The sequence below is a fragment of the Ranitomeya variabilis genome, chromosome 5 (genome assembly GCF_051348905.1).
Source record: "Ranitomeya variabilis isolate aRanVar5 chromosome 5, aRanVar5.hap1, whole genome shotgun sequence".
NCBI lineage: Eukaryota > Metazoa > Chordata > Amphibia > Anura > Dendrobatidae > Ranitomeya > Ranitomeya variabilis.
Genome location: NC_135236.1, coordinates 80,544,876 through 80,557,931, shown reverse-complemented (window position 1 = coordinate 80,557,931; position 13,056 = coordinate 80,544,876). Strand labels below are relative to the sequence as shown.

The window sequence follows — 13,056 nt, the reverse complement described above, 5'->3', positions numbered from 1 at the left end:
AGCGTTTCCTGTCCCGGTTCTCCGCTCTCCGCAGGGAGACTTTACATACTATGTGCTCTTTATAGAAAACAGGAAAGGCTGCAGATGATTTCTGATACACATTTCTGATTGTGATTCTGGGCAACATCTGGCTGCATCCAATTCTTCAAGAATTCAACAAAACTAGGAAAGGATTAGTCACCACCATATCCCACCCATGACGAGTTAGAGGGTCCCACAATGATATCTATCTGTCATGGGACACTTTGCTTTTTTTCTTTCATTCACGCCATCTAATTAGACACTTAGGGCAGAAGAGAAGATAAGGTATGTAGTCCGAAGTCTCCCTAAGATGAAAGGTGCAATCTAAAATCGGACTCTTCTGAAAAAGTATGGATGTCAAACAATGGGATCTGTGTGCCATAATCATCACTTATCCTTCTGGATAGTCAATAATTTGGTGACCGCTGGATCCTCTAATAATCCTCGGAACAGGGCGCTGGAGTGGTCAGCTTGGAGGAAGTGATGGTCCCACATGTGCCACCGCTTCATTCATTGCCTATCAGACTACAGGATATCGGCACGGCTATCTCCAATGAATGTAATGGTAGCACGCTCACCCTATGTGACTCCCGCGGCTCTAGCACAGGCACATAGAAAGTAATGACATCCTATACTTCAGTTACCTGACCACTGCCACCTGTGATTGGCTGCAGCAGTTACATGACTGGAATGGGACATCAAGGATGCGTCTTTCTTGACATCATGTGTAGCCAATCACAGGCTTCAGATTTCATATGACCAATTACATTGGAGGCACTGACGTTAAAGATTGTGTACATTCTTTGTTTTTATGTTTTAACTATCACTTGCTTATAATTTTTTTTGTAAAGTTGGATATCCCCTTTAACAGGGTAGAGGGATGTACAGTCAAGTCCAAAAGTGTTGGAACCCTTGAACTTGTTCCAGAAAATTGAGTTTTTTTGTTTTGTTATACACATGTTTATTTCCTTTTTGTGTATTTGAACACCAAAAAAACTGAGAAAAAAGGCAAATTGGACATAATAATTTCACAGTGAACCTCCAAAATAGGCCAAACAAAATTATTGGCACCTTTACAAAAATGTGAGCAAACACCTTTGTTTCAAGGATATGATGCTCATTCAAACTCACCTGTGGCAAGCAAAAGGGTGTAGGCAATATGAAAATTTTGTCCAGCCAATTTTCAAATGATACCTTGATATCTTTGAATCCACATTTTTCTTAATATTTAAATGAGCTGTTACGATCTATGAGCCTGACATAGATCTCCCTGAAAGTCTGCTCTCCTAACCTACTGATATTGCTGTTTTAGGTAGCATTAGTGCAGGTGAATCTTAATAATTTTTTCTATCTCCAAGTGGCACTAAATATACTATCGTCTTTGTTTTTTTTCTTTTTTTACATAAAGTGTCCTTAGGCTACGTTCACATTTGCGGCCAGCGCCGCAGCGTCGGGCGCCGCAGCGGCGCCGCATGCGTCATGCGCCCCTATATTTAACATGGGGGCGCATGGACATGCGTTGTGCTGCGTTTAGCGCCGCATGGCCGCAAGCGTTGGACGCAAGAAACGCATCAAGTTGCATTTTTTTTGCGTCCAACTTGCGGCCAAAAACGACGCATGCGGTGCAAAACGCAGCGTTTTAGCGTGCGTTTTGCCGCGTTTTTGTTTGCGTTGTGCGCTGCGGCGCCGACGCTGCGGCGCACAACGCAAATGTGAACGTAGCCTTATCTGGTTTCTGGACTAATGGAAATTACATGAAATAATCTAAAAAGGAGAATAAAGAAAAATACAATTCTTACCTGTATTTCCAACATTTGTGTTTGATGTACTCAAGGAGGCCAAAACTAATAAAAGTGAGAAAGTTATAAATACATTATTATCTGTGTGTAACAGACCGTATGTCTTTTTTTTTATCAGCACATGAACTATTTTATTGTAATTTGTCAGAAATAAAGTCTTATATGCCCCGAACCGAGTTATTTATTATACTTAGTTAGATGACTGAATTAAGGTGCCCAAACCCATAGCGATAGTGTTGTATGGGGGCATCAACCATGCTTTAGCTATGCGGTCTTGGGAGGCATGGCTTCTACAAATGAACCATTGTGGATTTAAGGTGGATCTTTCAACAATTTTAGGTGGGAGGATATTCAGCTTCAGCGGATGTAAGTGACATTAAAGAGCTGTCATAAGGCTAGGTGGGAGGAGGTTCCACTACAACAGGAGGAAGGAGGGACGATGAGAAGCCACAAATCAAACTAGGTGGATGGCGATTCAGTTGCAGCAGGGAGGAGGGACACTGATGAACTGTCAGTCAGGCTAGGATGGCAGAGTTTAAACTATGAAAAAGGATTTTTTAGCCATTATGACAAGAATTTTAAACCTACAGTTGAAACCAGAAGTTTACATACATGATATAAAAAGACACATACAATGTTTTTCTCAATATCTGACATGAAATCACAATAAACCTTTCCAGTTTTAGGTCAGTGAGGATTTCCATAATTAATAATATTTGCCAAATGCCAGAATAATGAAAGAGAGAATGTTTTAAGGCATTTGTATAACTTACTGCAAAGTCAAAAGTTTACATACATTTCATTAGTATTTGGTACATTGCCCTTAAACTGAATGACTTGGGTTAAATGTTTGGGATCTCCTTCCACAAGCCTCTCACAATAGTTGGTTGGAATTTGGGCCCATTCCTCCTGACAAAACTGGTGTAACTGATCCAGGTCTGTAGGTCGCCTTGTTCGCACCAGCCTTTTCAGCTTTGCCCATACATTTTCAATAGGATGGAGATCAGGGCTTTGTGATGGCCGCTCCAAAACATTTACTTTTTTTCCTTAAACCACTTTGTTACCATTTTGGCAGTATGCTTTGGGTCATTGTCCATTTGGAAGACCCATTTCCACCCAAGCTTAAACTTTCTGGCTGATGTCTTGAGATGTTGCTTGAGTATTGCCACATAATCTTCTTTTCTCATGATGTCATCTATTTTGGGAAGTGCACAAGACCCTCCTACAGAAAAACAACCACACATGATGCTGCCGCCCCCATGTTTCACTGTTGGGATGGTGTTCTTAGGCTTCTAAGCTGCTTCCTTTTTCCTCAAAACTTAACGATGGTCATTATGCCCAAATAGTTAAATTTTAGTTTCATCAAGCCACAGGACGTCTCCAAAAATTAATGTCTTTGTTCCTGTGTGCATTTGAAAACATTAATTTGGCTTTTTTATGTTTCTTTTGAGTAATGGTTTCTTCCTGGCAGAATGGCGTTTCAGCCTATGTTGATACAGTACTCGTTTCACAATTGACGCAATCTTACCAGCTTCCACCATCATCTTCACAAAGTATTTTGCTTTTGTCCTTGAGATGATATGCACATGTCGGACCAAAGCACGTTCATCTCTGGGACACAGTCTCCTTCCTGAACGGTATGATCTCAGACTGTAAAGGGAGTTAGTGGACAATATTCTGCGCTGCTGACAAAATCGAGACGTATATCCCAGTATGGTAAGTAAGGTGGTGAAACCAAACCACCACCTTATTTACCATACTGGGATATACGATTTTGTCGGCAGCACGGGATATTGTCCACTAACTCCCTTTACAGTCTGATGGTCACTTAGTCTACGTTCACATTTGCGGTGTGCGCCGCAGCGTCGTCGCTGCAACGCACGACGCAACAAACGCAATAGAAACACAGCGTTTTTTGGAAACGCAGTTGCGTTTTGACCAAAAAACGCAGCGTTTTTCGACGCATGCGTTTTCTTACAGTGAGTCATTCTTCATCCCCCCCCCAAAAAAAGTTGTGTCAACACACTAGATAAGGACCACCAATGGCTAGAAGAGGGTTGGTGTAATGTAATTGTGTATATATACCCTGGCAGAGATGAATTCCTCCCATTTTGCTGGTATTCATGATGGAGCGTCCCATGGACAGTATCTACATGGATATGGAGATGGAATTTGCCTTGGCTAATGCCTATGCTCTCGCCTGTTTTCATCAAAGGGAAGGGGAAAAACGGAGATGGAGTCGTCGCCACTTTTGGATACACCCTATCGTGGAAGTCCGGGAGAGCCGTGGAGCATACCATTGCTTGTTTGGCGAACTCAATGACAACCTGGAAAAATATTTTGAGTATACCAGGATGTCTCAGGACAGCTTCCGCTATCTTCTGCGTCAGGTGGAAGGAGCCATTAGCAGGCAGGACACGCAGCTCCGGAGATCAATTTCCGCAGAGGAACGGCTGCTGGTGACTCTACGGTACGTAGCTGTTTGAATGACTGTGATATGTTCTTCCCTTTGTTTATCTTTTTTTTTTTTTAATTTTTTTGGGTTTGGTATGGTCAATGTACTTTTATAAATTACAATGTACTTTAATGTAATTTCTTTATCTTCTTGGCAGTTTCCTGGCTACCGGAGAGACCTTGAGATCCCTTCATTTTCAATTCAGGATTGGAGTCTCCACTCTTTCCGGAATTATTGCTGACACATGCCGCGCTTTGTGGGATAATCTCCGGGAGGAATTTTTACCCGTCCCTACAAGTGAAATCTGGGAGGCCAACGCCCAGAAATTTGAGCAAGTGTGTTCTTTTCCGAACTGTATTGGCGCAGTGGATGGAAAGCACATTCGGATTACCAAGCCTGCAAAAAGTGGATCCCTTTTCTATAATTATAAAAAATACTTTTCAACTGTTTTAATGGCAATTGCAGGTGCGGACTGCAGGTTTCTCGCAGTGGACATTGGTGCTTTTGGCCATGCAAATGACTCACGGACATTTAAGGAGTCGGATATGGGCCAAAAATTATATGGGAACAATTTTAATTTCCCCCAGCCACGACCTCTTCCCCACACCGAAGGCCCTGCGATGCCATTTGTTGTGGTTGGGGATGAGGCATTCCAAATGTCTGCCAACCTATTGAAACCCTACTCCAGTCGGGGCTTGGACCATACAAAAAGGATTTTCAATTACAGACTGTCCAGGGCCAGAAGGACTGTGGAGTGCGCCTTTGGCATCCTTGTCTCCAAATGGCATATATTGGGATCCGCCATTAATCTTAAAATTGAAACAGTGGATGAGGTGGTGAAGGCTTGTGTGGTTCTCCACAATTATATTATGGCCAAAGAGAGAGTGAATGTGGAACTCGATGAACCCATAGCCAACCCATTGCCCGATTACCATGATCATCCTCTGAGGACAAGTGTTGAAATTGCGCAGATGAGGGATCGTTTTGCGGCCTATTTTGTTTCAGATGTTGGCCGTGTGTCATGGCAAGATCAAATGGTGTAGTAATAATGTTACTGTTGGACTTTATTCTGGTTTTAACTACACAAATAAATACCTCTACTGTGACTGTGCTAAAAATATAATATAATGATAATAAAATATTTCTACAGTATTATGTGCAATAAATGGCATCCGTTTAGGTGGATTTTGTTATGTCAAATTTTGCATCTACCTATACTGCACAAATGTAATGTGCCTTATCTAAAAACTTGGAACCCTTTTTTTTAAAAATGTTGTTGTTTAATAAAAAATTTTTCTAAGTTTTCTACACTGCTTCAAAGAACATATTTATACCAACTTAGCTAAAACGGTGTACCGCCCAAAATGTACTCTGGTGATCACCAGCTCCCAAATGGTCTGCAAAACCCCCACACTTTTGTTCACATGGTCGTGTGTTTGCTAGTTGAGCAAACATGATTCTCTCCTTCCTAGGCAAACTGTCAAGATTGCAGACTAGTTTCATGTGGAACACGGCTTCAATGAGCGCACTTGCTGATAATACATTTTCACCCCACGCAGCTGCATGTGACGCGGCAGTGTGATTGGCACCACACCATGGCGAGGCCAATAGGCTTCGGTTGTGCATTGGTTGTGCCACTCACACAGCCTTGGAACATGCGGATGCAGTGCCGGAAAACAGCAGATCGTCAACCGCACACCAGGAAGCCGTGTCCATATGCTATTGGAAACAGTTCAGTTTGCCAACGAGGGAGCCCATCTTGTTCGCTCCATTAAGTATTGAAGTCAGGATGCAGAAATACATCCTGATTCAAATAGTGTCAACACTTTGCCATGTGACCATTGCAACCCCCGGAGCACTGACCTTTTTATATGTATACAATAACAGTTAAGGTACCTTCACACTAAACGATAACGCTAGCGATCCGTGACGTTGCTGCGTCCTGGCTAGCGATATCGTTGAGTTTGACACGCAGCAGCGATCAGGATCCTGCTGTGATATCTCTGGTCGTTTGTTACAGTAAACTTTATGTGGTTGTCAGATCGCCGTGTATCGTTGTGTTTGACAGCAAAAGCAACGATACCAGCGATGTTTTACAATGGTAATCAGGGTAAATATCGGGTTACTAAGCGCAGGGCGGCGCTTAGTAACCTGATATTTACCCTGGTTACCAGTGTTAAATGTAAAAAAAACAACAGTACATATACTCACCTTCGCGTCCCCCGGCGTCCACTTCCTGCACTGACTGAGTGCCGGCCGTAAAGTGAATGCACAGCACAGCGGTGACGTGACCGCTCTGCTGTTAGGGCCGGCACTCAGTCAGTGCAGGGAAGCGGACGCCGGGGGACGCGATTGTGAGTATATGTATTTTTTTTTTTTTTACCATTTTACACTGGTAACCAGGGTAAACATCGGAAGCGCGGCCCTGCGCTTAGCAACCCGATGTTTACCCTGGTTACCCGGGGACCTCGGCATCGTTGGTCGCTGGGGGGGCTGTCACACAGACAGCTCTCCAGCGACCAAATAGCGACGCTGCAGCGATCTGCATCATTGTCTGTTTCGCTGCAGCGTTGCTTAAGTGTGAAGGTACCTTTAGTGTTTGTAAAAACCTCATACAGCAATGAGAGACACCCAAAAAAAGGCAAAATAAAAATTGTAAAAATACTGTCTGACATTGCATATATGAGGTGTTTCAAGCACAAAATATGTGTAGACGGTGCACGGCGTGAATTGCCGAGAAGTATACTGCAAAATAAGAACAAATATTGTTGTTTTAAAAATAACAATTTTTATTAAGGAAACAGGAAAAAAAAGGGGAAATAAACTTAGGGGGTATCAACCTCTGCTACCATGGGGGAGTGGTAAGTCTCTGGTTGGGAATGGGGAGAGGAAGAGGAGGATGATGAGCCAGAGTCCAGGAGGCTCGAGGGCAATTCCAAGCCCTCCTCAGGGTACACTGGTGACGAAACCGCAACCTCTGTAGGGGAGGGAGGAGGCAAAATAAGTCTTGCACTGGATCTTGAATGGCCCTGGCTGCTCCTGCTGCGGCTAGACCCCTGCCGCGAAGTGGGTGTCTGTATTGGAGCAGCCAGAGCCGCAGTGTGTGTCCTCCTTCGCTTCCTCCTCTGTTCTCCCGCGGCAGCTCCCACAGAATGACGCCTACGGGAGGATGAGGGCCTGGCAGGAGCAGGAGTCGGCGGCACAATGTTACGGTGCCTGCGGTGGCGTCGCTCCGCACGCGGACCTGGGTGGGGTGGCTGGAGTGGCTCTGCAGCAGGAGTCGGAGTCATGCTAGCCAGCGACGGCACTACGGGCATTGTAGTCGCTGACTGCATGACCCGAGCCTGCTGCAGAGCCCTCACGTAGGCAGTGTTGCATGCCTGCATCACCGAAATCTGGAGTTCCGGCGTAAGGTGTTCCACCATGCCCTTAGCAATGGCACTAAAAAAATGTTTGGCCGGCCTCGAGAGCTCGGATTCCATATTTTCAAGGCGCCGGTCGATATTGGACAGAGCAGTGTCCATTCTATCGCCCAATGCCTTGAAACAGTTCTGGAAGACCGTGCTCAAATGCAAAAATTCGGGCATGGTTGGCCTGTCCGAGGCCCGCTGGCGCTGTCGGTAATTACCGAACGAAGGAGCGCCAGAGGCCTCGGCCAGGGGAACACCTGATGGACCGGCTGCCGGTTCTCCAGATGGTGGTGCAAGCCTGCTGTCGCTGTGGGATGGCTGTGAAGGGTCAGATGGCGATGCATGAAGTTCCGCTTCAGATGGGCGAGCACGCTCGAGGGTGCTGCCGTGTGTTCTGTGAAAAGATAAGGGAAACATTAGTCTTCAATTAATAACCTATCACATACGCCAACTCCTGTAATAAAATTAACATTACATGACACAACAATACATTACAATCCTCTGTCTCTCAGTCTGTGTGGCCTATAATAAATTGCTGATTGTTATCGCCAGCTGCCCGTTACGGCTGACGATAACAATCATGGACATACCAACGGCAGAAAATGAATGCTCATTCACGCTGCCAAAGCCTTTTGACCGCATACCACTGTCATCGGCAAAAAATTTTTTTGTTGTCAAAAACTCTTTCTTGACGCTGCCTATGCCGCAAAAATAGTATAAAATTTAAAGTCAAGAGAAAACATTAAAAAAACAAAAAACAAAACACAGTTACTTTGCTGATGTCTGCCATGTTAACGCTGATCGCAGGAACTGCCATGACGTTGGGATCATGTGATCGAGACGTCATCATTATTCCTGCGATCAGAACTACCCTGACTCAGAACGTAACCTGTCATGGACTACAAGGACTCCCGCTTAACCAAAAAAATTACTAATGGGCAATATACCATCCCACTAGGGAAAAAGGATGGCCAATATGCTACGCTGACTACATGGATGGCCAATACACTATGTGCCTGGGAAATATACTATGTGGATACGTGGCTAGAATGTGTACTATGTGGCTGCAATATAGTGGCCTGGCAATATACTATGTGGCTGCAATATAGTGGCCTGGCAATATACTATGTGGCTGCGATATAGTGGCCTGGCAATATACTATGTGGATGCGCAATGTACGTGGCAGGGCAATGTACAATTTGGCTGTGCAATATGGTATGTGGACAAAATACTTACTGTCGGCGGCCAAGGACCGGTCTTAGGAACTGTAATGCCCTGTGATATTTATAGGGCACAGACTTGGCTGCAGCAGCACCACTCCGAGCTTGCTCCTCCTCATTACAAAGCCCCTTATTGAAACGGTCCTTCATGGATCGCCATCTGGTCCTCAACTTTTTAACTGTGAATGCAAAGAAAAAAAAAGGTTACATATTTAGCATTTAAAAAGGATAAAACAACCGTGTGCGATGCAAAGTTGAAGGCGTTGATCGCATCACACACGGTTGTGGCATCCTGGCATGATGGGTCATAGCAGCGTATCAGCACGGCGTATCAGCAATACTCACCAAAGTTGCTTCTGTCCGTGCTTGAAGCGCTTTCAAAGCCATCCCACAGCGACTTTGCCACTTCAACCCACAAACGCCTCAACACCACCTGGTCCATGTGCCGGGGATCACGGCTGTCCCACAACGGGCCACGCTCCTGGATGCTGGTGATCAGGAGGTCCACATCAATACTGTCACCGTGGCCCCGTTGTGAAACCTAGAAAAATTAGAAAACATTAAGGTGAAAGATTTGAAAATATGAACAACCACCAGCACCTGTCATGATATGTACCTTTGCCCTGTCCTGTCTTTGAATAATATGCCATTTGATGTATGTAGATCTCTGGTTTCTACACCTGTATTTATGTATGTTCTTGTGTGTATGTTACCTTCCCTCAAAACTTGCAGCCCTTAAAAGCTATCCCTAGTGAAAGCAGGATGCTACTCAAATGTACTGTTCCTCACAGCAGGATGCTAGTCAAGAAAAAAAATTTAAAAAAAAATAAAAATACTCGCCGGCTTGACGCCACACCTTGGCCCCGAGCTCTCTGCTCCCGCTGACTCCCTTCCCCCTCACTTGAAGAAGCCTGTAAAAATTGTAGACAAAAATTATTGCCAAGGCTACAAATGACAGCGAATAGTAAGCAACTGGACATAATTACTCACCGCACTCCCCTGCGCCGATTGGCTATGTTCTGAGTCAGTCGCCATTTTTGCAAGTTTATTCTGCAATGAAAAAATGAGCAAAAAAATCACATCCAAAGCTAACAATGCCACATACAATAAAATAGCCCCCCCAAAAAAATAAAAACCGCAATGGACTGTTGACTGATAGGACAATGCAAACTCAACAAGCGACACCACAACGCCATACATTGCAAGAGAATACAATAGAAGATACAACACAATGCAGAGTATGAAAAAGTTTCATCCAGAATGGAGCCAAACAAAATTAAGCAAAAATAGACACCTATGTCCAAATTTAAAAAAATAAAAACTTACAAAAAAAACCCTTTATTTATACAGAAATAAAAAGGCCCAATGAAATAGCAAACTAATGAACGCCATACTTTACAATTACAACAAGACATGATCCAAAACAACACCATCTGGTGACATATAACCACAGAAATACATCAGAAAAAGGTGATAAATACCATTCTAGATAATAAGCAATAAACATTACGGGACAACCGCTGTTACAATATACAGCAACCAAAAGATAAACCATAGTCAAATAGAAAAAACCCCCCATGAAACTAAAAAAAAAGGGCCCCACCAAGAAAAAAAAAAACATCCATACTACACACTTGGCAATGCAAACAGTCAAGGAAGGAGATATATGCCATACGGAAAACGACCTAAAACCATCAGCGATAAAAAAAATAAAAAAAAATACAATTCAAAATAGAATGGCATAGAGCCGCACGGAACAATACAATACAAATGAAACATCATAAATGTAGCCCCCCCACCAGCAAGAAAAGACACTCAAGGAAAGAAAAAAAAAAGCCAACAGCATACTTTACAATAAAACACAGCAAGACATGAGCCAAGAAAACGCCATACGGTTACCCCCAACAATAGAAACCAGAAAAAGACATGCACCAGAAATTTAACAAGAAAAAATCAGCCAAAAAAAATACATTGAACAACCGCATGACACCAGAACAACCCAAAATCCATTAAAACCAATCCAAAACCAAGCAAGGCCGAAGACAAGAAACGCCATCATATAAGGCCAGAAGTACATCAGAACCAGATTAAAAAACACAATTTTTCAATAACAACCCACAGTGCCATAACCATACAATATCACAGACCAAACATTGCACAAATTTAATCAAAATCAAGAAATAAAACACAGAATAAAAATGCAAAGAGAAATTATATACTTACAGGTTTTGAAAGCAGATTCTCCTCTCATTCTTCTCTCTCTGGAATAGCCTTGTGAAAGACAATGCCAAACCCCTTTTTTTTTTATATATATACAGTGTTTTTTTAGTGTCTAGACAAAGTCTAGACAATGTTTTGCATTTTTTATTTGAAAACGCATGCGTCGTACAACGGACCACGACGCAAGTACTTGCGTCGTCTGCGTTGTCAATCCAATTCATTGGGGAATAAGGCGCATTGACGACGCAAACACGACGCAAACATGACGCATGCGTTTTTTAAAAGGTCGGCGCCGCCCGAAAAATGCAACATGTTGCGTTTGCCGCGCCCTGACAGGTGCGCCCTAACGCCGCATGCGGCGTACAACGCAACACAACGCATGACAACGCATGTACATGCGGCCCCATGCGGCGCCAATGTTAAAGATAGGGCCGCACGACGCATGCGTTTTCTTGCGGCGACGACGCTGCGGCGCACACCGCAAATGTGAACGTAGCCTTACTGATCCGTGGATCCACTGCAGCTGATTTTCTACATTATATGAGTCTTTAACAGATTGAACAGGTGAGTTTAATCTGAGTGCTAAACTCACTGTATTTCTCAGATAAGACCCTATTTGCGCTGATTTCTCCTACAGTTTCTTGGCTGAGCGGTATGATGGCTGGACATTCCCATCTTGTTTGTACTTGCATATAATTGTTTGAACAGATGAATGAGGCACCTTCAGGTATATTGAAATTGTACCCAAGGATGAGCCAGACTTGTGCAAGTCTACAATTCTCTTCCTGATATCTTGGCTGATTTCTTGCCACTTTCCCATGATGCTACACAATCAAGCAGTGTGTTTCAGGTGTGCATCAAAATACATCCATAGGTGTTTCTCTAATTAACTCAGATGTTGCCATAAAATCCATCAGAAGCTTCCAAACATATGACATCATCATATGGGCAATCCAGAATTGTTTAAAGGCACAGTAATCTTAGTGTATGTAAACTTTTGACTTTGCAGTAAGGAATAAGAATGCCTTAAAACATTATCTCTCTCTCTCATTATTCTGGCATTTGCCAAATATTAATAATTATGGTAATCCTAATTGACCTAAAATGGTAAAGGTTTATTCTGCTTTCATGTCAGATATTGTGAAAAACACAATATGTGCCTTATTATATAAAGCGTGTGTAGACTTCTCGTTTCAAATCTATGTGTACGAGCCTCATCGGGTCAAGTTAGTTGATAATGTAATGTAGTTTGTCTTGTCAAATCTAGTGACAGATATGTTTGAATGAAATAGAGAAGAATTTTTTTTTTATTGAAATTCAGTTTGCTGATCCAGTTTTTTTTCCTAACTTATCCGATGGTCAAACGGAATCTGGATCCTGACTGCAGTATCAGAGGCTATCTACCATATAATACACGGTGAGGCAACATTCCCCTTTTTTGTTTGCTTTATCCACCTTCTACTCTCTGCAGGCCAGAGAGAGTAACACATGACAGCAAAATCAGACTTTATACACATTCTGAATATTTTACCTAGCTAAAACAAAAAACAAATAAAAGAAAAACAAAAAACTTTTATCAGAGAATTTTTGCATATTTAGAATTTCGGTAACCTTATTTCCTAGTGCCAGCCTGTAGAATGATGAATAGATAGTTTTAGGTAGGAACAAATTAAATAATAACATTTGTACACAAAAAGTAAATCTGGAGTTTTATTCTCACCTGTACTTGATATTGTATTGCTTGTAGTACTTTGAAGGCCTGTTGATAAGAAAAAAAATATACAATTGTATGAGAATTTCCAATGGGGAGAACCAAGATTTTGTTATCTATATTCTTTGTAGCCAGGTGAATATAACATCATCACGAGATTATACGTTTCTGCTTAACACTTTTACATGGATTTTGGTAAAAAAAAAAAAAAGTTTCTGAA

General features: G+C 42.7%; 1 protein-coding gene across 3 annotated transcripts in view; it reads right to left on the bottom strand.

Annotated features, from left to right (window-relative positions):
- The window catches only part of LOC143774869 (adhesion G protein-coupled receptor E5-like), a 163,597-nt gene that overhangs the window by 60,829 nt on the left and 89,712 nt on the right, over positions 1-13,056 (bottom strand). For all 3 annotated transcript variants that reach the window (XM_077262640.1, XM_077262641.1, XM_077262642.1), the window contains 2 exons: positions 12,846-12,884; positions 1,821-1,865 (listed from right to left, as the gene is read on the bottom strand). In XM_077262640.1, the coding sequence (XP_077118755.1) occupies positions 1,821-1,865; positions 12,846-12,884 (84 nt within the window). The remainder of the gene's footprint in view (positions 1-1,820; positions 1,866-12,845; positions 12,885-13,056) is intronic.